General features: G+C 55.4%; 1 protein-coding gene across 1 annotated transcript; it reads left to right on the top strand.

Annotated features, from left to right (window-relative positions):
- Positions 1-3,642: 3,642 nt before the first annotated feature.
- On the top strand, positions 3,643-26,645 carry LOC122371803 (nucleoprotein TPR-like). Its single transcript, XM_043348500.1, has 4 exons — positions 3,643-13,346; positions 14,613-14,639; positions 24,653-24,728; positions 25,376-26,645. Exons 1-4 carry the CDS (start codon positions 5,042-5,044, stop codon positions 25,509-25,511), a joined length of 8,544 nt encoding a protein of 2,847 aa, XP_043204435.1. The 5' UTR covers positions 3,643-5,041; the 3' UTR covers positions 25,512-26,645.
- The last annotated feature ends 54 nt before the right edge of the window (positions 26,646-26,699 follow it).

Here is a 26,699-nt window from a genome sequence, read left to right as displayed (position 1 = left end):
AGCTGCCAGCTGGCGCGAAAATTGAGGATGACACCACACCCGACGGTCGCAAAAGAAAGGTCTGGATTCAATACTTTGATGTCGAAGAAACCTATGTCATCCCTCGATTCGAAACAATAGAGATTACGGAAATCGTCTTGCATGATGGCAGAAAGAAGAAAGTACTGAAGCCGAAACCAGGCGTAAAATGGTCTGGAATTCCAAAATTGATCAAACGCAAATCTAGTGAGCGGAAGGTCTCAGTAGAAAAGGTTCCAAAGATATCCAAGATCCCTGTACGAGAAGGAAAATCACCCAAGCCGGAATCGACCAAGCGAAAATCAAGCAAGTCAAAGGACGACGAGCCGACTGCAAAGCCCGGCGCTGCTATGACCAGCTTCATGTTGTCTATGGTCCATCCTGATGGATTGGAAATGGTTCGTGATTCCATGGTTAGCACAGAAAAGCCAGACGTGTCTCTAGAGATTCACGCTGGTAAGCATCCGGCAGCCGATCGTGGTCCGGATTCGCCATCAAAGAAACCACGGCCGGACTTCCCGGCTGAAATGACGTCCGCGCCAGCTGACAGAAAAGCTCGCGAGAAAGAATCGCCTAGCAAGATTCCGAAGAAAGTTCCAGGCGCGCCCTCTGCGGAACCGCCCATCAAGGTCCGACCAGGCTTTACCAAGAAGGGTTCTCCTCCTCCCGATCCGGATGTAGATCTTTCGAAGGTAATATCTGACTCACAAATCGAGAAAATGCTGGCTCCGCTTGACGATGTCCCAGAATCAGTCACACCAACTGAAGCGGAGAAGGAGTCTTCGAAGAAGTCCAAGATTCCTAAAAAGATGCCATCGGTTCCAGCTCGAGGTGCAGCGAAAACTGACCCTCGTACCCCACCTTCAACACCCAAGGAGGAGTGTGACATTCCTCTAGCTGGTGACATTCACCTCCACCAGGTTGTTGAACGAACTGTCTGCGAATCAGATGACGAGCTTGATGCCCCTGATCCGGATTCGGTGCCGTTGGGTGCTGATGTTGAAATCCAAGAACAGCCGGATGGCAGCATTCTGCGCATCTACAAACGCACTATTGTTTCTTCAGCCGCAGACATGCCTTCTATGCATCTGCGTTTCCCCGATTATACCGTGTATGAAGAAACCCTTCCGGACGGTTCCGTACAACGCACCATTAGAAGGATTATCACCACCGAAGATTGGGGCTTCCTGCCTGAAGGGGGACAGGTCGAGGAGGAAAGGCAGCCTGACGGGACTCTCCAAAAGGTGTGGAAACAAGTTTTGAAGCCTGGTGATCCTGATTTTGACATCCCGGAGGATGCTGGCACAGAAATCCAAGAGCAGACCCTTCCAGATGGAAGCCTGGTTCGCAGAGTGAGCCGAAGGAGAATTGTTCGGCCCGCACAAAGTGCTGCAGTCCCAGCACCAGACGAAGTTAGCGAGGAGACATTGCCAGATGGATCAGTCATTCGAAGAACAATTCGCCGAACGTTCATGACTTCTGAAGAGCCAGATTTTGAAGTTCCAGAAGGAGCTGAAGTGTCAGAGGAAGTGCAGCCAGATGGTTCAATAGTTCGCCGCATCATACGGAGACGAGTAGTTACGACCGAGGAACCAGAATTTGAGGTGCCGGAAGGGGCTGAGGTTTCCGAGGAAGTTCAGCCGGACGGTTCAATTATTCGTCGCATTATCAGGAGACGGGTAGTGACTACAACTGCTGAAGAGCCCGATTTTGAAGTTCCTGAGGGAGCAGAAGTTTCTGAGGAAGTGCAGCCCGATGGTTCCATCATTCGTCGCATTATCAGAAGACGGATCGTTACAACGACGGCCGAAGAGCCCGATTTTGAAGTTCCTGAGGGAGCAGAAGTTTCTGAGGAAGTGCAGCCCGACGGTTCCATCATCCGGCGCATCATCAGGCGACGAGTAGTGGAAACATCTGAGGAGCCCGAGTTCGATGTGCCTGAGGGCGCTGAAGTAACGGAAGAGGTCCAGCCTGATGGGTCGGTGCTGCGCCGCATCGTTAAGAGACGAATTATCACAAGCACAGAGGAACCCGAGTTTGACGTGCCGGAGGGTGCCGAAGTTCGGGAGGAAGTCCAGCCAGACGGATCGGTCATTCGGCGAATTATCCGACGCGTAGTGACGACTAGCCTTGACCAAGAGGTACCAGACGACGCCGAGGTCACGGAAGAGACTCTTCCTGATGGCTCTGTTCGCCGCATCATCCGGCGGACGGTGGTCACATCTACCATTCCAGAGGCCAATGTACCGGAGGGTGCAGAGTTCTCTGAGGAGACTCTTCCTGACGGGACTGTACGCCGCATTACGCGTCGACTGATCGAACTGCCCGAAGGCGCGCCATTGCCGGAGGACGCTGAAGTGGAGGAAGAGGAGACGCCTGAGGGCAGAGTGCGGCGAGTTATCCATCGGCGCATCGTAACAACATCTGAGGCCCCAGAAATGGCGGTGCCGGAAGGAGCAGAGGTAACAGAAGAGACGCTGCCCGATGGGTCCGTGCGCCGCATTATCCGCCGGCGCATTGTTACCACGGAGACAGTTCCCAGTGACAGCGCTGCTCCGGATGAGGGCGAGGTGGTGACGGAAACCCTGCCGGACGGCACCGTCAGAAAAACCATTCGACGCCGCATTGTTCGAACCATGGAAATGTCACCGGAGGTCATCGAGCAGATAACAACGGGGGCGGTGGGAGACCAACAGGCCGAGCAGGCTGAACAAACGTCACCGGGAGGTACTCGACGCGTTGTTAAGCACCGCATTGTGAAGATGCCAACCATTGATCTTGGAACCCAGGTAGTGCGGGGTGAGCCCACGCATCCAGTGCAGGCTGGACTACCTGAGGGCCCTGAATTGCCTGACGATGCTGAGGTGCACGAGGAGACCCTGCCTGACGGAACTATTCGGCGGATCATCCGAAGACGAATTATCAGAAACGTGACAGACATCGACCTCGACAACCTTCCGGACGGCTGCACCGTAGAGGAGCAAACGATGCCAGATGGTTCGATCATGAAGGTTGTGCGTCGTCGAACGGTGCGGACCGTCATGACTTCCGATGTCACCAGTGTGCCACAGGGTCTCGAGGTGGAGGAACAGACTCTTCCCGACGGCCGTCTGAAGCGCACCATCCGTCAGCCGTACGATGGCACGACTCCGGTGCCAACTGGTGCTCGAGTGGTCGAAGAGCCGGACGCGGGAGGTCACGCTAGACAATTCCTGGTGTGGGAGGTGTACGGCGATGATGTGCCGGAATCACTGCGCGGACTGCTGGACTTGCCCGCCGTTGGCGGCGACGCCTGGCGTCTTGAGTCGGGCGGAGAGCTGCTATCCTCATCCGACACCCCTGAGCAGGTGGAGACGGAGGTGTTGCCCGACGGCACTGTCCGAAGGGTAGTCCGACGCTCCACTGTCCTTACTACCCAGTTCCTCACTCCGGAGATCGACCAGCTGGCGGCAGCCGAGCCTCAAATCGAGGAGGAGACGCTGCCGGACGGCAGTGTTCGTCGTGTGGTGCGCCGCACCGTGGTCCGCCAGGTGGCGACAGGCGAGCCGCTTCCAGAAGGGAGAAGAATCACGCGGACAGGCGTGGCCCGAACCGAAGGTACTTGGCGACTCCTTGTAGCGGAATTCTATTCGGCGGCCGCAGCGGCCGTGTCGATGGTCCGCGCCGACTGGCACTAACCCGTTAGAGGGCTGGCTCATGCAGCGACAGCGCTATGAATTGGCTTGGTGTGCTCTCTCCGTTATGGCACGCCCACTCGCACCTGGTGTAGGCGGCTGGGGCGCGGCGCCTTCCTACTAACTGTCGTGCCTGCCTAGACGATGGCCTGCTCATGCAGAGCCGGCAATCTGGACGGTCACCGGAATGGCTTGGCAGTCTCGTCTGTCGGCTCAGTCGTACGATGGAGTTTCATTGCTTCGGCGATGAAGCTCCATCGGTGAAGCACCCACCAATTGCATGCTCAATCATGACACTTGACCTTTGAGGTCGCTCCGCATTTTTTTTTTTCAGGTGACTGGGTGCTTCTTCCTCCGCGCTAACGCCGCCTTGTTCCAGGATTTATGTAATGCTGTCTTTGGCAGCAACTGTGTGATCGTCTGTGTGATTGAGTAAACGTTTGAATGAGTGGGTCCTTTGTCCTTCTTCCTTCACATTTGTCCCTCTTGATGGTGTATTAACAACATTTTCAGCTCGTTCATATGAGTATGTGATTTACTTTGTGGAAACAGTAGCAATGCAGTTAGCGCAAAGTATGTAGGAAGTGAGGAGGTTGCTTCCGTAAGCAGTATCTAACTCGTATTTGTCTACTAACTTTATAGATTATGCAAGTCCGAGAGCGGAACCTCTCGATCCTTCACTACAAACACCTTTTCCTGAATCCACGTCAATACGAAACATACGATCGACTTATGACGAACGCACGACAGCCACCACCACTGTGACAACGCGAGTTGCAGAGCAGGTGATAGAGAGCAGTGGCATCCAAGAGACTCTTGAGAGTTACTCAGATCGCCGCAGTTTCTGGGAGGACGTCAGCCGTCGTTCGCAGGACACAGATTCGCAAGAGGGGCCCTCCCCTCGCTCCAAAGAACAAAAACCACGACGACGTGACAGCCAGGACAGCAAGGACGAGGATGACACCGAGCCTCGATCGGACCCGCCGTCATCTGGCGGCGATGACGGAGCTGACGGCGGTGGCGGCCGGGGACTCGTCAACGTGGCATTTCTGGGAGAACAGGAAGTGGACCGGATCGACAGCAGTCTGCCGCGGGCGCCCAGCCCGTATGAGGTGCCGCGAGAAGATGAGGCTGAAGACGTCTCTGCCGCTGATGTCGCCACTAAGCGCCATTTGTTCGAGCAGGAGATTCAGCGTGAGACGCAGGCAGCGCGAAGGCCGTTCATCGCCCGTAGAAGTCGGGATGACTCGAGTCAGGCTACAGATGACGACCAGCAGACGCTTAGCATAGATGAGGCCGTCCCACCTATTGCCGAGAAATACGAACACGAAACTGATGCGGTGACGACGATGAGTGATGTCATCGAGCCTCTGGGAACATCTTCCAAATATGAGGCAGCAGAAACAGAAAAGGGCTCCTCAAGGGAGGTTGAAGAAGCTACCCATGCTATCGTTGAAAAGCGAATGCGCACTGACATTGTAATGGAGGAGATGGGTCAAAGTCTGGAAAGTCAGAGCCCGGAGAGAAAGCGGCTTCTTACCCCAGAGGAGGAATTAGCTCGACAGCAGGAACTTGCTGCGTCCGCCGTCGTAGTGTCTGAGTCACAAGCTGCTGACGAAGAAGACCCTGAGGCATATGAAGCTAAAGAGTTTTGCACGGAAGAATACTCTGAAGCGGAGTGTGCTGAGGAGGAGGAGGCCGAACGCAAGATGCTGGCTGAGGATGACGAAGAGCGACAGAAAATACAGGAGGATGAGGTGCGGTCGGAAACGCAGCCGAATATTCTGGATGAGATCGAAACCAAATCGTTCGTTTCAGATACTCAGAACGACATTCTTGATGTTACTGAGGAGCATGCCCCGGAGTCGGAAGTGCTGGACTATCAAGAACCGTCCATACGCGAGCCAGACGAAGAGCAGGGGCATCGTGAACACCGTGTTTCCGAAACCGAACACAAGTACATCTCTGAACATCTGGATCGTATCGATGACGTGGATGATGTTCTGGAAGCTGAGGCAGCCGCAAGTCCGATGGATGATGATGAACTGAGAGGAGTTCATCAGCAAGTTCTTAGAAGTCCCCAACAGGAGCATTACACTGACGAGCCATCGTCTAGCGCTGACGAATCGCCCAAGTCTCGGGATGTCGACGTTCCGGACGTCACACAGTCGGGGCAGCGGATGGAGCTGGAGCTTCTGGCTCCGTCTGCTCCTGACTTAGAGTACGTCTCGCCGTCTGAGCCAACGCACTCGCTACCGCAGTCCTACCGACTGCAGAGTGAAGCGTCCGACTCCAGATTCCAGCCTGATTCAGGCTTCCATGGCGATGAGCAGGGTGCCACCGAAGCTGCAAGTGACGATCATGCCGTGATGCTGTCTCCTGAGTGCCGAGAAGCTGCTGAAGATACTGAGGCGGCACCCTCCTCCGGAACATTTGAGTCATATGCTTATAAGCCATCGACTGAACCAGAACATCTCGAGCATGAAGAAGAGCATTATGAACCAGGGCCTATGACTCAAGAGGTGACACACTTGAAAGACGACGATGAGTCAAACTCTCAAAGGATCCTGGTTGAGGAGGAAAAGAAACTGCTTAAAGAGGGAATGGAGCTAATTGGCGAGGAAATTAATCTTTTGGAAGAAACTGAGAAACGGTTGGAAGAAGAGAAGGAACATATTGAAGAGGAAATGGAACACATCTATGAAGAAAGGAGACATGTCGAAGAGGAGAAAAGACATCTCAAAGAAGTGAAAGAACAAATGGACGAGGATAAACAGCACGTCGACCAGGAAAAACTGTTGATGACTGAACAGAAGGAACTGATCAAAGAGGGAATGGAAATGATGGAAGAAGAAATTGGGTATATGGAGGAGCAGAAAGAATTGCTTCAGAAAGAGCGCGAATACTTGTTTCACGAAGAGGAGCACGTTCATGAAGAAAAGGAGCACATAGAAAGACAGAGAGAAACACTGACTCATATGAAGGATGAAATAGAACACGAGAAACTGCACATTGAGGAGGAAAAGATGCACATAGAAGAAGAAAAGGAGCATCTCAGAGAAGCGAAAGAGCATCTGGAAGAAGAAAGGAGTCATTTGATGCATGAGCTCGAAGAACATGACCCGCATCGTGGCAGTGTCGAAGTAGATCCGGCTGCGGCTCGAAAGTCGTTGGATATGACGGTGCGGGTTAGACCGTTAGATGCGCTGTCGCCCGAAACACCGGCGGCAGCTGCCACTCTGCCCTCACCCATCCACGTATCGACAGAGACGTTCGCCCAGCCTGTTTGGGAGGCGGCGCTGGATCACGCCGAGCAGGAGGACACTGAGATGGTTCACGACATTCCCATTGAACGGCAAACTGTTTTGGAGCGAGAGGAAGAGGGGTCTTCCAGCAGCGTTGGGGACTCGAGCGTGCGAGAGCACACGGATGAAGCGGAGGGCTTTGAGGAACAGACAAGAACACAGGCGAATGGTGGAGCTGCTGGCGTGCCTCAGTCAATGTCATTTGAGGATGCCCAGCGATTGGCGGTGGAAATCGTGTCGGACATCAAGAGCCGGCTGTCGGAGCACCCTGAGCTGGTCACTGGCGAGGAGTCGGTGACGGGCACCATGACCGCTGTCGAGCCGGCGCGCCAGGACTCCGACGCACGCCTGCAAGACTCAATGTCGTCCGATAAGGTGACCACAGACTCGTCGGAGCTGTCTCGGCTCTCCGACGAGCAGCCGCCTGTGCTGATGGGCGATGAACGGCGCCAGCTGGAGGCGGAGGCTGCCGCAGAATGTAAGCAGCCCGACGACGACAACGTTGAGGGCACTGATGATCTGGAAAGTCTTCCCCGACCGGCCCCAGACTCCGTGTTCACATCAGAGACACACTCCAAAGTGGACGAATACCTACGTCAGCTGACTGAGGAGGGCAGTCATGATGACGAACACTGTACCATGGTGCAGCAAGTGGTAGAACGTAAGGCAGCAGATCTATCTCGGCGACGCCATGTCAACCTAGAAAGCCTCGAGATCACCGATGAGGACCTTCGCGAGAGTGGTAATGACCTCTCGCCGTTGGAAAGTCACATGGAGAGGCTGCGTCAAATGTCGGTGGTCGCCCTAGACCAGACTGAATTGGAAGAGTTGCGTGGTGAAAGTGACCTCCCGTCATCCGGCCACGAAGTCACCGAGCTCACTGAGAAGACGTCGACGGATGGCTCCACCACCGAACGGAGGCAGAGAGTCATCAGCAGCGGGGATTTCGAAGAAGGGGTATCCGGTGAAAGGACTATTTTTACCACCACAGTAGTTCGGTCAGAGGAGGACGACGACATACACGGGAGTGTCACAGGGGAGGCGGCTCATCAAGCAGAGGTGGAGACTCAGACGCAAAGACAAAGTAGACAAGAATCGCTTGAGCCAGATGTCTTTGAGGCTTCGGAAAAGGGTGCTGGTTCAGTTTCTTTTGCTGATGAGCAATCATCGAAATTGGCCACCGAGTTTTACCGAACCACGTCAACGTCCAGAGAATCTGAATCAACTTTTACCAAGTCATTTGACGAACAACAAGAGCTGTTGTCCCGTTCCTCCGAAGAAGCATCTGAATTGATCAGCAAGTCGGCGGATGACACCTTCGAGAAGGGAACAGCGGAGACCGCCGAAAAGCTGCGCACTTCTATCACTCGCTCTTCGGAAGAGAGTTTTAGTAAGTCGACGGAAGAACGCTCTGAGAATCTGACTCGTTCCTCGGGGGAAGCATCTGAGGCGATTACTCGTTCAACAGAGGAGACGTTTGAAGCAGCTGTGAAGGCCACCGACGAAGCCACCGAAAAACTCATCAGAACAGCAGGACTTCTGTCTCGCTCGGCTGAAACGCGTCTTTTAGACGAACAATCCGAAACTACCACTAGGTCTTCATGCGAAACCTCCGAGGCTGTGTCACGATCTACTGAACTGTTTGACATGTCACTGAAGATGTCAGATGGGAAGTCGGAAAAGCATCTCAAAACCTCTGCTGATGTTTCTGAAACGTTCGGACGCTCTCTAGAGGAAGTTTCCGAAGAGATTAGTCGCTCAACCGAGGAAACGTCGGCCAGGTCTACAGATGAAAAATCTGAGAGAATCCATCGAACATCAGCTGATGTATCTGAAGCGTTTGCGAAATCACAGCAAGAGACATCAGAAGCACTCACAAAGTCTGTGGAGGAATCTTGTGATAGTTCATCGGAGGACAAGTCTGAAAAGGTCCGTCGCGTAGCCACAGAGGTGTCCGAGGCGTTCTCAAAGTCTCTGGTGGAAGGATCTGAAAAGACGAGCACCACTTCCGAGGAAATGGTGGAGGTTGTATCCGGGATCTTAGAGGGTCGGTCAGAAACATTAAATCGGACCTCTACCGAGTCTTCAGAAGTATTAGCCAGGTCATCTTCCGAAACATCTGAGAGCAGGTCGCTGGAGGAGACCTCTGAAAGCTGGCTGTCGTCGGCCGATGCAGCCGCCGGCCTCACGGCGGCCAGTCGGCTGACTGAGCGGACCTTGTCGCGTTCGTCTGACTCCCGCGCCGAGTCTTCCCTGGTCTCCAGTCGCGAGTCGGTAGTCACTGTTGTGGATCGTCGACAGTCCTCAGAATCGCCATCTCATCAGAGGCCCTCGTCACCCGAAAAGTTAAGCCACACCGGCCCCTCCCAGGAGATGCCGGAGGACAAGGACTTGGCTTCTGAGCCGGTGCCATCGCCGGAGCGAGGTGACGAGACTCCAGCCGTTCCGTCATGTCGTCAGAAAAGCTCCGACGAGGAGCAGTGGCCGCTGCGATCCACGAGTTTCGAGTCTGGCGTGGTGATGCGGCAGCGCTCGGCCTCCAGTCGGCCTGACAGCGAGCTGCGTCGGTCGGCGGCTGACTCGCCGAGTTCTGGCGACAGCAGGTACCAGACGGCTGCCGAAGGGCTATCGGACAGCAGTCGCGCCACCTCCCGTCCGACGAGCTCCGAGGTGGAGCTGCTCGGCGGCACGCACACGGGCACGCCCTCTGAGTACGAGACGGCGCTGTCGGCGACCACCGGCTCGTCGCAGGACTACTACACCGCCAAGACGTCTCTCAGCTGGCCAGGCCGGTCGCTGGACTCGTCAGAGAGCAGCGGTCACCTGGCCAGTGTGGAGGTCAGTGAGCCCTCCGAGACGCTGATGACTTCTGCCGTCGAGCTGGACCGCGAGTCGACCCCCACGGGCCACCCGGCCGAGGAAGAAGAGCCCAAGGCGGCTGGGCATGATGAGGACGATGGTGATGATGCGAAGGCGGAAGGAGCAGATCAGTCGCAGGAGGAGAGCGGCGAATCCACTCCAGAGGAACAGGAGGAGGCTCGTGCGGAGGCGGAACAATTCGAAGGTGACGACCTATTTGTGGAACCGAACATGAAACGCTCAGCTGAGATGGTGTTCGGGCCGCCAGGTCAGGGCGCTGACGTCATTCAGGGTCATGTGTTCGGGGAAAAGGAACGCGACAATGACCGAGTTGTATCACCGGAGCCAGCCATGGAGTCGGTGAGCGAGCCGGTCGAGCCCACGAAGATCATGCAGGAATCGATCGACAGCGCGTCGGAGACGAGCCGGCTGACCGGCGCCGAGCAGCCGTCGGCCACTGAGTCGCAGAGAGCGGCCATCAAGGAGACGTGGCGCACAGAGTCGGAGCGCATGGACCTGTCGAGCGCCTCAGAGCAGCTCAGCACCATGACGTGCTCGCTCATGTCCGAGAGCTGCCTGTCGGAGACGCTGTGCCAGGATGAGCCGTCCGGGCCGCCGCCGCTGCCGCTGCCGCGCGACAGGATCCTGGAGCAGGACGACACCGGCTCGCAGCTCTCCGAGACAGACACGGAGGAAGTGGCCGAGACGCTGCAGCCGTCGCCGCCGCCGCTGGCCGTCGCTCCGCCGGCCGAGCGCGTGCTGCGGAGAGCGCTGTCAGAGTCGGCGACCAGCAGCGCCGTCGGGGAGCGTCTGCGCGCCCAGCTGCTGGAGAAGGGTCTGTCAGAGGAGCGTGCTGAGTGGGAGATCCAGCAGATCATGACGCAGCCCTCCGACCCGAGCATCGCGCCTAGCCTGGAGCGTCCCGACAGTCCCGAGCCGATGGCGGACTACCCGACACGCATGCCGTCCGAGACGCCGGTGACGCCGGAGTTTTCGCCCGAGTGTCGCCCCAGCCCGCAGCCGGCAGCGGCGCCGACCATCTCGGTCACAGAGGCTCCCGAGTCCGCAGCGCAAGAGGAGGCGGAGGCCTCGCCGCAGCAGGTGTCGCCCCCGTCAGACAAGTCGCCGACCTCCTCTGAGAAGTCGTCATCTGACGAAGGACGTGAATATGTGCTGGATGAGCAGCCGGAGTTTGCTCCCGCAATTCCTACACGCGTTCATGAGACGATCCCCGAAGAAGAGGAGGACAGCGGGGATAGTAATGGACGGAAAGGTGATTCGGTGGCGTCCAGTGTCGGTGCCGCCGCTCCGCCCGCCCCCACGGACCTCTCGCCGGATGAGTTTATCCTTGTGGAGGGCGGTGGACGACTGGACTCGATCGTGTCGCCGCCGCCCACCGTGACGCCTCTGTCCCGTGTCCGCTACTTCCCCGAGGAGGTGCAGAAGATCACCGAGGACACGGTGTCTCCCACTGATGAGGATATCGACGTCAGCGAGCAAAAACGCTGGGCCGAGCAGCAGTTTGAGAGTGCGCGCGGTGCTACCGGCACTGACTACCAGGCGGAAGAGCTGTTTACCAAACATCTGGAGGACATCATTGAGGAAGAGCGGGAAGAGGTGCTAAGTAACCGAGAGCTGGAGCGGCTGAAGGAGTCGCTGAGCTCCACGCCCGAGCTGGAGATGGTCGCGCGGGGACGACTCGTGTCTCGCAGTGGTGAGAGCGATGACGTTTCCCTGAGCTCGCTCCAAGAGTTCGAGCGCCTTGAACTGCTGATGGCCCAGCGCGGGTCGCAGGACTCGCTCGGGTCTTCAACCAACAACAACAGTGGCAGCGGCAGCGGCAGCGGCAACGGCAACGGAGTCGCCCGCCGAAACGGCAGTCCCCGGGCCGGCAGCTCCCAGGGAGATGATGTTTCCGTCAACTCGCTGCAGGAGTTTGAAGGTCTAGAGCGTCAGTGTCAGCTGGCCCAGCAGATCGAAGCCCGCGCCGAGCAGGCTGAGCGCCTACTGTCCGAAATTGAGGAGGGTCACGAGAGTCAGATGTCGGAGAGTGACAGCTGCGAGACCGTCTCCCGCGCCAGCGAGCGGGCTGCCGAGCGCGACGACCAGCTGTTTGAGATCGACGAGATCATCCGGCAGGCGCAGAGCAACGTGGAGCGTCTGCACGCCGAGGACGAGCTCATGTCCGACAGCCTGCGCCTGGAGGACATTGTCGACATGACCGAGTCGAGCCTGGTGGTGGACACGCCGCCCGGAGAGCGCGAGGACGACTCGCCGGCCTCGCAGCAGCGCGCCGGCGAGCCGGTCGACTCGCCGCTCCGCCGGCGCCTCCTGAGCGAGGCGGCCGGCGCCGGAGCGTCCGGCAGCGCTGACTCCTTGGAGCGCGCCCCGCGCCCCGGCGCCATCTCAGCCGACTCGATAGAGGCCGCCAGAGTGATGACTGACTCGATCGAGGAGCCGCGCCAAATGACTGACTCGATCGAGGAGCAGCGGCAGATGACTGACTCGATTGAAGAGCAGCGCCGGATGACCGACTCGATTGAAGAGCAGCGCCGGATGACCGACTCGGTGGAGGGCCGCCCGGAGAACCGGCCCGCCGCCGAGGCCGAGCCGGACGCGCCGCCGCAGCAGATGACGGACTCCCTAGAGCTGTCCTCGGCAGCCGGCGGGCCGTGGTCGGACCCGGCGGGCGCCGCGGCCGCGCTGCCCGGGGACGTGCCCAGCGGCTCGGCCGCCGCCCGCGACGCGCTACTCTGCTCGTTCGACTCGGTGTCGAGCTCGCAGGCGACCAACGCCACCTACCAGTGCGAGTCCGACTCGCTGATGTCCTCCAGCATGGCCTCCACCATGTCGGCCACCATCATGGGTTCCAACGAGACGCTAGGCCCGGAGGCGGACCTGGACGGAGCCGCCGCCGGCCCGTCGGTCAGCTCGCGCACCTTCCAGACGCCGGGTCGCGTCTCTGAGGGCGAGTGGTCCACGGACGAGCCGGGCTTTGACCGCGTCCGCTACCGGTCGGTGCAGATGCCCGGAGAGGGCCGGCAGACGACCTTCAGCGGACCCGGCGCCGCCGCCGCCGCCCAGGCGTTCGCGCTGGAAATGCAGCCCGGCGAGGACCTGGTCGAGAGCCAGGTCACTGACGAGCACGGCAATGTGCACGTGCAGCGCGTGCTGCGCCGGCGCGTGGTGGTGGAGGCGGGCGCGCAGCCGGTGCCGGCCGAGCAGCTGGAGGCGCTGCTGGCCGGGGCCGACCCCGGACCAATGGAGGAGACCGAGGAGGTGGAGGACGACGGACACGGCCATGTGCGCCGCGTGCTGGTGCGCCGGCAGTGTGTGACGGTGACGCGGACCGGGGGACAGACGACCGCCGGGGGCCCGACCACCCAGCAGACCACCGTGACCTTCTCCTGCCCGCCGGCCCCCTCGCCTCCGCCCTCCGCGCCGCGGCGCGCCGCTCACATGGACACAGAGGACAGTTCGCGGGGGACAGGTACAGACAGAGGCCGAGCTGAATGTTGTCTCTCGCTCTCTCTCTCATTCTCTTTCCCTCTTCTCAGCCCCCACACGAATGCTCCGTTTAGCGCTCTCGGTTGCCGATAGGAGTTCTCAGTTTGGATGGCTTTCGATGTGCCCCCCGCCCCGCTGCTGTTGCGTTCGTTTCTCTCTCTCGGCGGCCCGTTCACGTGGACTCAGAGCCGCCTCAGTTCAGTTGTCTTCGTTCTCATTCCGTCCCGGCACACGGCACCAAACTGCCAGCGTGCCCCTGTCCGTAATGCTGTGCCTGCACCAAATTTATCTGTTTTTCGCTAGCGATGCCCTGACAGCGGTTTCCAAACCTAAGTCTGGGCTAACAAAATTCCTCAGTCACTTTTAGCTGAGCGAAGACAAAGTTTGGGAACCGCTGAAAGCGGCAGTTTATCTCTTTTCTTTGCCACGTAAAGGTTTTCTCTCTGAAATCAGCATGACTGCCAATTTATGTTATTTAGCTTCTGAACGCATGCACATTGCACATTTTATGTTAACTGTCTATGGCTGTGGTCCATTATAAAACGACCATGCTAGACAGTTGATATCTTTTTTACTAAAGCCATAAATAGGCTTATATATAAATATCAATAAAAGTTTCCAAGTAAATCAATCGAAATATCATAGTTTGTTCAATAAATCAATCAGCTCAGTAAACCTAACGCTTTCAGTATGAACACTGAACAGTGTAGTTAGTCGGGCGGCTAGTCGCTGTTCGAGACGGGCCGGCGGGCTGTGCCGCCTCACATACCGAGCCTCCCGGTGGTGGAGCCCCGCGCTTACAGGGGCGGCGGGCCTAACGCACCCCCCCCCCCCCACCAGCCCCCAGTCTGCAGCAGCGGTCTGTGTCCCCCCCCCCCCCCCCCCCGCCTACGATATCAGCTGACCCCGCCCCCGGCGCCGAGGTCTGGTTTTTCGTTGCTTGCTAGGCCACGCCCACCTCCCCAGGCCGCCCCCTAGTGCAGGCAGTGTGACGGACAAAACCCGCCGCCCAACGGCCAGGGACTTTGGAACGGTGCCTGAGGGGAACGCTGGAGAGCGCGCTGAAAACTGCTGTTTGGCTCCAACAGCGGGTTTTCTGTCACGAATATCTCGCTGCGCTTCTACTCATGGCACTGTTGCAACATCCTAAAGCTGTGAGGTCGGTTTTGCCCGCCGCCTGCCGCGCTTTTTCTAGTTGCACCGCTAATACACTAACTGGCGTTTTTTCTTTTCTTTCTGCTTCTTTTAGCGGAGCCTCGGCAGGGTACTGAGCGAGGTGAGACCGAGAGAAAGACGCGAGAGGGAAAGAGGGCCCGAGCACAGGCAGAGCGCGGCGGCGAGCCACGTGACCGGCGGACGGCGGCGGCGGCGCGGCGGGCGAACTCTTCCGGCGGCTCTCGGCCCCCTCCCGGCCGCCTCCCCCCCCTCCTCCCCCGACTGCCTCCTGCTGTCCGCTGATTCCGCACCGAGCCAGCTCAGCTGACCCAGGCTGCTCCCGGCTGACCCCGACTGCCCCCCCCCCCCTCCCGACTGCCTCCTGCTGTCCGCTCATCCGCGCCCAGCCAGCTCAGCTGACCCCAGGCTGCTCCCGGCTGACCTCGACTGCCCTCCCGTCCCCGCTGACCTGCGGTGACCATGCTCCGCCTGGGTCACCGCAGACGGGTGTCAGATACACACAGACCCACATACACACACGGTTGTAATGGTAACTTTTATTTGACCCTTGTTTTAAAAACAAAAACAGTCGTTTTCCCTCATTTATTCGTTCAATCGTTTTCCCAGGCAACAACCACGAGCCATTACATGACACAATGCAGTGATTCACATTTCGCTGTTTCGGCTATTTACTCAAGATTATGTACTCATGGACTGATATTCCTTTATTTGTATTTATCAAGGCACATATAACGACGCACGAGTCGTATATTGATACAAAATTGCAGGGTCTAAAAGCACATTGCACCAAAGTATCGACAGGTGATATGCTATCAAGGATACGCCGGTGGCCCAGCTATCTTCCGACACTTTCAAAACAGGTCACCTCAATCGATACAGTGCTCGATGATTCACAGACATACAGCGGTTCACCTGGAGCCCTGTGAGTCACCGGGGCGGGCGCCAGCAGCGTGCCTCCGGGTGTATTGACCACGCGCCAACACCCGTGTACTTTGGCAATTAGTTTTTGTGTCTGGAGGCTGTTAAAATCCTGACGTCACAGCATACCAAATTTAGCAAACGGTCATATTTTGCAGAAATGTGATGCTTTTAATTTCTATTGACGAAATTGATTGAGACAACATAGCTCACCTTTGTTTATTTAGCTCTGTAATTTTTTTCAAAGAAGCTCTCACTCCCTCATGTTCATTTTAAGGGGTAGCAAATTACACTTGCGCGCGGCGTATATAGGTAGGTACTGATTTTGTTCACAAGGCAAAAGGGCGGAGAATTCCTTTTAAAATTGTCAATGTGATAATAAAAATATATCATTTTCAATTGCTTGTTCCCGTTTTATGAAGAAAAAAAAATCCCGACCGGGACATTGTAACAGTTTTGGACATTCTAACATATCTAAATTACCGAGTTATTATTGGTTTTGACTCGTTTCGAGTTAATTTTTCACACGTTATGTTAAATATAACAATATCAAACAATGTCAGAATCTTCTATTATCTGGTGATTTGAATACCGACTAGTTTTTCATCTGAATTTCAATTGTTTTTAGTGGACTCAAGAAAGTCAAATATTCCTGATTGTCGTTCTTTTGGACTGCATTGTTTGACATTCAGTTATTTACATTGCCGTATCGACGGTTGTCAGAAAAATTTCCGACCAGTTTTTCACTGCTTAGTAAATAATTTTCGACTTATTTCGTTTTTTTTTCTTCTAGAAATGAAAACATGAATCGAAATGTTGGCACTCGAAATTGTAACGCAGCAGTGGACGTTTGTGTGAAATAAAGATTGATCACCCACACACATACACATACAGTTCAACGTTTTAAGATCACATCACAGTTGTCCGATGACATTACTGACAGCTTTTTCGCTAGTTCACTATTATCCCGAGCTGCTCGAACTTGGCGCCCTACTCGACACATCACCACACGACCCCCCACCGAACCGTACCCTCCCCCCCCCCGCCCGACTCCCCACCGTACGCCACCCTCCCCTCGCCTGGCCCCCCACCGTACGGCACCTCCCCTCCCGACTCCCCACCGTACGACACCTCCCCGCCGGGCTCCCCACCGTACCGCACCTCCCCGCCCGGCTCCCCACCGTACCGCACCCTCCCCGCCGGGCTCCCCACCGTACCGCACCCTCCCAGCCCGATTCCCCACCGAACCGTACCCTCCCCTCCCGCCCGGCTCCCCACCGTACCGCACCTCCCCGCCCGGCTCCCCACCGTACCGCACCCTCCCCACCCGGCTCCCCACCGTACCGCACCTCCCCGCCCGGCTCCCCACCGTACCACACCTCCCCGCCCGGCGTGCGGCAGGCGACTGCCGCCGCCGCGCTGAGCCGCCCCGGCTGCCTCCTACCCTCCGCCCTGCCCCACTTTTTGCCACACCCCAGTCCGGACCGGACCGATAGTGGCCACATCACACCAGTCTCTGCGGTACTAACGGCCAAGCTTGGCATTTAGCCAACGTGTGGTGTTTGCTACTGTATAGTTTTGCTGTGTAGACGAACATAACATTCAGTCATATTGATGTTCAATCGCAACTTCCAATCGTCTCTGTTGCCACGAAAATTCCTTGCATTGAATGCCATTTTAGTACCACCCGGACTGTGTGGCCACTATCGCGCCGAGATGGATGTAGGCTGGTCTCCGCCCACCTCCATCCTGCCCTGTCTGGCCGACGACCAATGGGAGCCGCCGTCGCCGGTCACGTGACTTCTGCCGCCGACTCAGCCGCCCCCCCCCCCCGCTGCTGGGGGTGGGGGACAGGAAATCGATGTATGTATGGATATGGGCGATGGAAGGGACTGGGGACAAACACCGGTCTCAGGCCGGCTAAACAACGACCGACCTACATGGCTCAGCCCCGTGATATCGCTGCACGCTTCCAGTAAAAACATCCACTGCTGAGGGATGTTTGTACTGGAAGTTTGTAGAAAAAAAAGGTTTTGGGAGGGATGAGGAATTAAATGGTATGTACCAAATAGGAGAACGATATTTCTGTAGTTAAAAGGACACCTTGGCATTTAATGTGGCATGCCTGTTTATCTGTCGACTTATGAGTTAATTCCAACAGCATTTTTAATTTATCAGCACATTTGGCTGCTTGCATTATGCCTAGTTAAACCATGAAGTTATTCCTGCATGCATGTATTTTTCGGGTGGATTCCTTGTCGGTAAGATACAAAGAAGCTGTTGTGGGAGCAGCCATAGCCCCTGCAGCGGGGAGGGCGCAGCCACTGCGGCCGCCCTTCTCCACTGAACTCGTGTGAGCAGTGGCGCTGCCGTATGAGCTGCTCTCAGCACCGTGAGACGCTCCCCGGGCGGCTCAGAGCCGCCATAAGGCGCTGATTGGCTGCTGTTGGGCGGGAAATTGGACCGTAATGACGGGTAATCGGCCGGCTGGCCGGCGGTAACGTCACAGTCGGCCCACAGCCGGTCCCGGTGGGGGGGGGGGGCGCCTCTCGCGCCTCAAGAGGGCTGGTGGGTCTATGTTTTAGCGTGTCTGATAGGGGCAAAGCTACTCAAGAGGACCTTTTGTTGTTAACAATATGACGAAATACATACCTAATTTATGTTGACTGTTTCCTAAAAGTTCCTCTCCCCTCTCCCAGAAAAAATCAGCGTTGCTGAGTTTGTCTTAAGATTCGCAACCACTAACCGAAACCATATAACCGCCCAGGGGCGCGGGAACTACTTTCCGACTGGGGGGGCAAACCATAATAGAGATTAACCTAGGGTACCCCCAAATCTAGTTTTCTCACCGGTTTTAGGCCACTTATTTTTCACCCCTCGGCTTTTTCAACAAAAAAAGAAAACATTTGCAAAAAAAAGTGTGGTATTCCGTCTCAAAGCTGTGGGGGCACCGCCCCCACGGCCCCAGAGTTGGGGGGGGGGGGGGCAAGCTGCCCCCACTGCCCCCCCCCCCCGGCTCCCGCGCCTATGTAACCGCCTGCCTGCAGTTCATCCTAAACATCATACCTATTGCAACTTTCTAAGGTTTCGCATGTTAACATCGACTAAAGTTGTGCGTAACTTTATGTATTGCCTTTGACTACATTTGGAGAGTATGCACAAAAACTGCCCATTAGCAAAAAAAAGTACGTTAAATAATTAAGATTGACAATTTTATTTTGTTTGTGATTCAAAATGTCTTTTTTTTGCTGAGTAAAATATGGACTAAAAATAACTAGAATAGATTTATACAATTAGGTATGTACCACTACCAATAGGCTAAAGGGTTTCATATAGTGCAAAAAAAACACCTTGTCTTTATTGTCTGTCGCCCAAGTCACCCACCCTCTCCTTCCCTCTCCCCTGTCCTCTCTCCCTCTGCCTCCGTTGGCCGCCATTGTGGGTCGTTGTCGCCACCTCAGACGGGCGGCGCGCCACCGTATTGATCCCAACAGCTGACGCGCCCCCACCGGGGGGGGAGGGGGGGGAGCGACGCCCCGGATATTGCTCCTGCCTGCAGTCGAGATGTCAGTCTTGACTCCGGCACAGCTTGAGGTGCTAACTCTACATACCTATAGGGTAGAGTGGGGCAAAGGGCCCAGGGCGGGTCAAACGCCCACCCCTCTTTTTTATGAAGTGCTCGACTTTTCGAAGAATTCTCGATAGCCATTTTCAAGAACGAGCAGGAATCTACTTTTGCCCCCTTTTTCGGATCTACAAGTGGGTTGTTCTGGACGTAAGATAAAGATTAGTTTATTTCAGACAATTTTTAGATATTACATGTTTTCATACTACTAAAACTTTGTCTGACAGAGATTAAAGTAGGCAATGAAATTTAGCTACGCAGAACCTGCGGATTTAAGCTATGTTTTGAGCATTTACTGGTTTGCAACACAATCGTCACACGCTTAATTTTGGTGGACTTCGTTTTGAATGTGCTGTTGGGGTAATACGCCCACTTTGGTGTGGGACAAAACGCCCATCATGGGCGTTTTACCCCTAATGGGAGTTATACAGTACGGGTATTTGCGAACATTTTTGGCTGAAAGTGAGTGTCGGGATACGTTTCTACTGCTCAGGATTCTTATGAAATATGCAATATACTGGTTAGTATCGCCTGGAACAATTTATTCGCACGAACTAATCTCCGCTCTTTAAGGCGGTGACAGCCCGTTGACTGAATGAGGAGTGGGGTGGTAACAACAGTGTTCAAGATGTGTTTGGTGGTGTAATCTATTGATTTAAAGTCAAACGAAATGAGAATGGATAAATACTGCATTCTTTTGTCAGAGTACCGAGCGTGTAATGAAACGTTCAGGACTGGGCGTTATGCCCCACTCATATGAGCGTTATGCCCCATGGGTGGGGCAAAACGCCCGATTTGTAGTCCTCTCAATTCGGATGGCATATCTCAAAAACCATGCATGCCACTTGTTTCTGATGTGTTATTCGAAGAAAGCCAAGGTAATGAGCTACCAGATCAGCTACCTAGTTGTCTTTCAAATTTGTAAGATAAAGAGATACTGGGGCTGGAAAGTTAGGGTGGGCGCTTTGCCCCACTCTACCCTATAGGTACTCGGATCAGTGGCCAGCTAGTCAGAATGCTGAAAAAGAGAAAATGTTTTGCTGATAAAAAGTGTGCATTTAAAACGACATTGAAATATATTTCCTATCGGTTACCTACATCTTATGTTACCTATATCTGTACCTATATAGGTATATAGAGAAGCATGACTAAGTAACAAACCATTTATATAGGTCTTTGTTAGTTGGTCGAATAGATCCGTATATGGCTCTCGGTATCTCGTGTGTAGGTAGACTGGTAGATAATCTCAGTGTTACGAGCCCGCCTCCAGCCCCGTGTACCCTTTACCCTGGCCGTCCACTGTCTGCAGCTCGATGCAGGCGGTACTGACGGCAGCGTCCCTTACCTTGCACATCAGCCCCCACCTCTGCCGTGCAGTGTGAATGGATGGATGGACGGATGAGTGTCGTGATTGTCCGCTAGTCTAGTGGCGTGTCGTGTACGAGTCCTTCGCTGTCCGATGTGGAGCTCTTTGAACGTAATATATCTGCTCTTTGCTCGGGATTTAGGACGCTTCCTTCTGCAGCTTACGCTTTCTTTGGGCTTTGAAAGCTTCTCTTTCACGATTTTCCGCAAACTTTCGCCATCTCATAAGGCTTTGATTGATGCACCTATGAAAATCTTGATTTTTCACGAGCTTTTTGTTTTTATCTTTATTTCATCTGTTTTTATTCACTTAACCATAAAGTCACCGATTCACCACATATGCTTTTCTTTGTCTAATTTCTTTTACAATCGCCTTATGCTCGACGACAGCCTTGCTGTAGCATTTTGGTCCGTCTTTGCTCGAATAGAAACCAATGTGTGCTTGCCTGCAGTACTAACGCGCACGCGCCGGTCAGTCTCATACAGGAATGCGTAGTAGGTATACCTACTGTTCAATCACTGAAACAGCATTTGTTGAGACTGGCAAAATGCTAGCTTGCGTGTGAGCAAGACTTAAGCTTCTTGGCGTTATAATGTAATTACTTATATTTTTTGCCGATTCTTTGCGCCGTATGACTGAAAACGCTCTACCTATACCTAAGAAAGCGCCCGGACGTCACCATTTCCGGTGTCATCTCTGCATTCTTAGTTACAGTAGATTGGGTTCAAACACGAGAAGCTACAGAAATGCTCATTCAAATCAACTTGTTTCTTTAAATTTTGCCGCCGATCGGCATTACTCCGTATTTTCGTTTTCTGATCGTAGTTTCCTGTATGAGACTGGCCCAGTTAACACCTGTCACGCCGGCGGCGCTGCCATCCACTGGCCGCTGGCTCACACTGCGTTTCGCTCTTTTCCCGCCAGGTGGCCGCCCAGGTCTGAGCCTGCTGACCGTGCTCCGTGCATGTCTGTTGGCTGTGTTAGCCGTCGGTCTAGCATTTATGCTCAGCAGCACCGCGTTGCATGCCAATTTGCCGATGCCACGAACGTATGGTAATGCTGTTAAGGCTCAGTTTCCCGAAGCAGGGTGGTGGCTGCAGTGGTACTCAATCTTCTGGCGTTGTTGGCTGCGGTGACCGTTTTGATGGTGATGGTGTTGGCGAATGTGGTGACGGCTGTGACGGCGTTGGTGTTGACTTGTGACGGTTGCCACGTTTGGGTTTGTTTGTAGTGTTTGTTTCTCGTTACCTCCGACAGATGTGTACCTACCGTTTACTTGTCCAGTTCGTCTTTATGCCCGATACCTTAGTTTCTTCACCGCCCTGACATCCTGGTTCACCGTTCCGTGCTTCTATCCTCATGAATCCATGATACAGAAATCCTTCTCCTCCACGCCGCAACCCTCTCCGGGCTGGACAGGCAACTTTATCTCATGCGGGCTGCCCCCTTGGAGCGGCACCGCTGCTCCCCAGGGAGCGCACCCCGTAGCCGAGTGCAGTGAGTGCCTTGGGGCTGGGTGGCCTGTCCTCTGGACGGGCTCAGCCCCGGCGACTCACTAGGGTGCCTGCCCAGACCAATGTCTCCCCCTATATCCTATTATCCTCCCGGCTCTGAAATGGTCTAAGTGGACCGAAAGGGCCTAACCCAACAAAACAAAACAAAAACATCCTGGCTCACGTGGCTCCAGTGTGACCCTCCCTCGGCTGGCGGCGTTTCAGCCCGGGCCGCCGTCTCAGCGGCGAGCCGTGCCCCGTGCGGCGCCGCCCCTGACCCGACCCGCGCTCGGGCCTCCCGCTCCCGCATCCCTCGGCTGGTGGCCAGGCCGCCGACTGCCCCGGACACTGTCTCGTGTTCGGCGGTGTGTACGGCTGCTGACGGGGCCGACAGACCGCTGTCGGTCCGTCCCCGGCCGCCGAGGACCCTCCCGTCCCGCCCCTGGTCCCGCGCCGCCCGCCTCCCGCCGCCCGCCGTCCCGGCTCCCCGGCCCCCGCGGCGGTGTGTTTCGCGGGGCCGTCCACAGATGGCAGCGCGGTCGGCAGCCCCGGTCAGTGGTCTCTGGAGCGGGTGTACAGGAAGGGGACGGTCCCCCGGGACGGTTCCAGCCGGTGCCGAGCTGTGGGCCTCAGCTCTGGTCGCACTCACTGCCTACTCCATGGTCCTCATCCTTCCCTAGTCCTCCCTGGTCCTTCCCGGTCCCTCCCTGGTCCCTTCCTGGTCCCTCCCTGGTCCTCCCCGGTCCCTCCCTGGCCCTCATTGGTAACACGGCACTCCCTCTCATCATTTGCTCATCGATAGACGGGTAAACGACGTCTGCTCAGTCTTTCTTTGCAATATTGTGACTTCTGTTAACCTATCGGTGAGGCATGTTCTACTGGACTGTCCTCAGCTTAATCGTGAAAGGGAAGCGCACTTCGGGGCTACGCATCAGCTGACCATCCAAAACCTGCTTGGTAACGACTCGCACCTCCTAGACAGGAAAACCCTCTTTGCGTTCGTCAGAACCTCCGGACTCCGAGTAGTCTACTCTCACCAAGTTTCGTAAAACTCTCTCTTTACCGGAACTCTTGCCTCGCTGTCCTGCGAGGGTTGGCTTTTATCTTCGAGCACGATAGTTTCTAAACCCAGACCTAGTATATTGGACGTTAGCCCGAGCAACGCTTCTTGAGGGACTGTTGTCCCGTTTTTTACATCATTTTACTCGTGCTTTAAGAGAAAACTGCACATTGCTGACCATTGTTTAGCACGCTTACCTGCGCTTTAAGACTGTTGTTAACTCGCTGTTCAGTTCTTGCCCCGCACCTCACGCAAAAAGATAAGTTACTGGCGTCATATAACCCTCAGAGGTTGAGCACGCCATCAAACCCAATCATCATCATAACTTCTGTTAACCGTACACGGTCCTTATCCTCAGGTGCCCCTCCGGTTTTCCTCGGGATTGATTTTGCGTCCGTCAAAATTTTTGATCAGATTATCGCGTCAACCAGACGTCCCACCATTGCCGTTGCCGTCTTGTTCCCTGATTCATTCGGTATTCACTGAAAGCTGCTTACCTAACTGAAGCAAAATCATAGAAAAACGACGATTTTATGGAATTTATGGATTAGTTATGATAAACTGCCAGCGTCAAAAGAGAACAGAACCGACGTTAAACGTCTCCTACCTAGTCCCTCCTGAATCTCTGCCTGTTTCATCTCGGGCCCAGATGTATCGGCCTTTCCACCCAATTACCGGCCTCTGTACCGGCCTCTGCTCTCCTCGGGTCCCTGTCTGTGTATGATGTCATTGCTGACGTCACCGGTGCTGCTGTGCTGTCTCGGTCCGCAGTGTGCCGTCACGGAGGTCACTGTGGCCCGTTCTGTCCGTGTGGGGTTTGATTTGGGATTGTGTGAATCGGTTCTCATTGTGACCAAGTCGTTTCGGGTGTTTTGGATTTGTGTTCTGGTGCATTCTTTCTCTTCGATGACTGTTTGGATGACCTTAGTTTAGTGACTTTGTGGTGTTTGATTGTTGATTTTGTTGGCATGTAGTGCATTTTCAGGTGTTTGGTAGTGTTTCTGTGTGATCGTTCTGTGGTCGATCTTACCACAACTGTGAGTGACGCGGCATGCAATGATGGTGCATGCAGCTAACCCTCGCGCCACGAGCCCTGAGAGACGGGCGCCGCTAACACACCTCTTCGCTTTGCGCCGCGTGGCTAACACTACGTGTCCGGGGTCCATGGGCGAACCAAGAGGCCGCTTAGTGGCCGGGAAGGCGGCCGTTCGGAGTTGAGAAAGATAAATAATTGTTTTCGGCACAAGCCAGGTCTTACCGTTGCGTTACGGTCTTCTCATCAGTTAACGGCTCTTGCCGCACCAAAAGTATGCCTTCCCGTGCTCACTGAGCCCTTATGTAGAATTATATGGGATAATTTACGTTCAACTATTTCTTTGCTTTACGATTGCAGTTTTCAGTTCCATCGGTCATTTTGTTTTCATTTAAATTCATATTTATTTCGTAAGATTCAGTAATTCTTCATTTGCATTTTGCTCCGATTGAAGTTTACTATGAATTAATTAAGTTGTTCAATAATAAAGTATGATATAAAAATCACGACCTGCAGCTGATCTATGTGTGGTGGCTGTGCCGGCTTCCCGCCGTCCCCATAGCACTCTGTGTGCCGCCCCATGGCAGGGTGCTGACCCACTGTGCGCTGTGTCCTCAGGCGACCCAGCGGAGTCACCAGCAATGTTTTCAGAGCTCGTCGAGGGCACCTCAGGCCAGGGACCCACACTCAGAAGGTGAGACCCCCCCCCCACACACTGGCGCTGAGGTGAACCGGTAGGATGGCTCCAAACCTGCTACGCGTACGATGTACAGGTCTCGCGAGATTAAGCGGTAGGTTTTGCACTTTTACATTTCCGGTTATATCTCAGAAACTAATCGATCTACGATGAAGCCATTTTACACGATCATGGCCGGCTTGTTACCCAACAAGTCGATCGCATCTTCAACACTTAAAAACTTAAGACGACGAAGATATAGCCTGAAGTACACTAAATTTTCTAGGTGCAAAACCTACCGCTAAAACCCGCGAGACCTGTATATCCAGTGTTCGGTATACTGTTGTCGTTAATGGGTCCCGACTCCCGATCTACACTTTAAAGGCGCTTGTTGCCTCACGCGGCTTTCGCCTGTACATCGTATGTATCGCATCACATCGCTATCACATATAAAAGTAATTTATAATTTATCCCTCCGGCTATCCTCGGTCTGATGTGCTAATTTTTAAATCGCTGTCTGATCGTCCCATTGTGTGTCCCTTGACGTTCCCCCGTGTGTCCATGACCCTCCCCCCCCCCGTGTGTCTCTGATGTCCCTCCCCGCGTGTCTCTGATGTCCCTCCGTGCCGCTCTGACCCTCCCCCCCCCCCCCCGTGTGTCGGCAGAATGGTCCGCACGGAGACCCGCACTCAGACGACTTTTGACGACGAGGGACGGCCGGTGACGCGCACCGTCACCGAGCGCATCACCACCGACGCTGACGGCACCGAGTCACGAGAGATAGTCGAGACCGAGGACTGAGCGCCGCGCGCCGCCACCGCCACCTGGCGGCGACCGGCGGCCGCGACTGAGCTGCCACCTGGCGGTGACCGGTGGCCGCGATAGAGGACAGTGACCCAATCGCCAGTACTGATGCGGAGCACGGACTCGACTTTTACCGATACTAGTTTGATTGATGCGCGGCAGACGGAGAGCGAGCGAGTGTGCCGTGCGAACGGGAGTGGGGCAGGGCGCCGCGCGCGCCACCTGCCGCCGCCACCACGAACTGGAGCCTGCGGCGGCCGCCGCCAGAGCCGCCGCAGCGCGCGCGCGCATTCACCGAGGACGAGGGAGGCCTGCCCACCTGCGGAGCGCGCTTGTGTTGGCGCTGCGCCGCGCTGCTGTGTTTGTGTATGGGCCGTTGTTGCGTTGGGGAGAGCCGGTCGGCGCCGCCGCCGCGCCGCCCCGTTCCACATCCGGAGTGCAAATTGCCCCTTGCACACCGCGGAGCGACGCGCCCGGCGGCGCCGGCCCGCCCAGCCCCGGGCTTTGCTTGGGATCGGGGCTTCTAGACTACCCACCAAGCACTGCCGTTGTTGCCGATCAAAACTGCAGTACCATCATCCTCTTTTCCGCCCGCGCGCGCCAGCTATATGCGATTGTCTCTCCCCTACTCTATTTGTCCGAATGCTACATTGTCTAGTCAAGGGTAGCCCGACGAATGCTTGGTGAAAATGACGCGCGAACTTGAAATCCGGTGGTCCCCTTGTTATTTTTCATATGGATTGCGGTTGAAACGGTGGTGGATATGCGTGGACGCTAAATTGGCCTTTCTGTACCGTGTACGCAATGTGCTCTGCTGGCCAGAATGGCGTGCGCCGGCCACGCAACCTGCTTTGGGCTTTGAGTACGTGTCTGAGTTGTTACATTGCACGCGGGCGCCGGTGCCGTCACTGTCCGGCGCCAGTGTAGATATACCTACCGGTATGAGTGGCGCTCGGCCAGGGCCACCCGTGGCGCCGAGCGAACAGAGGGCGGCAGCTGCGGCGGCCGGCCGCTGCAGGGGTGGCCGGCCCGCCTCACAGGGCCCGAGACAGGGCGGCCACCCCGCCGGCGGCCGGCCGCCTGGGGTGTCTCCGAAGCGTGCGTATTATGCCAATAAAATAATAAAAAATAGTGTGCGTCTGACGGGGACGGGATGGCGAGAGACGAATAGAAACAAGAGGCGGA

This window comes from Amphibalanus amphitrite, unplaced genomic scaffold (assembly GCF_019059575.1).
Source record: "Amphibalanus amphitrite isolate SeventyFive unplaced genomic scaffold, NRLGWU_Aamphi_draft 001280F_arrow, whole genome shotgun sequence".
NCBI classification, from domain to species: domain Eukaryota; kingdom Metazoa; phylum Arthropoda; class Thecostraca; order Balanomorpha; family Balanidae; genus Amphibalanus; species Amphibalanus amphitrite.
The sequence above is the reverse complement of the archived record's forward strand: the minus strand, read 5'-3'. Positions and strand labels throughout refer to the sequence as shown.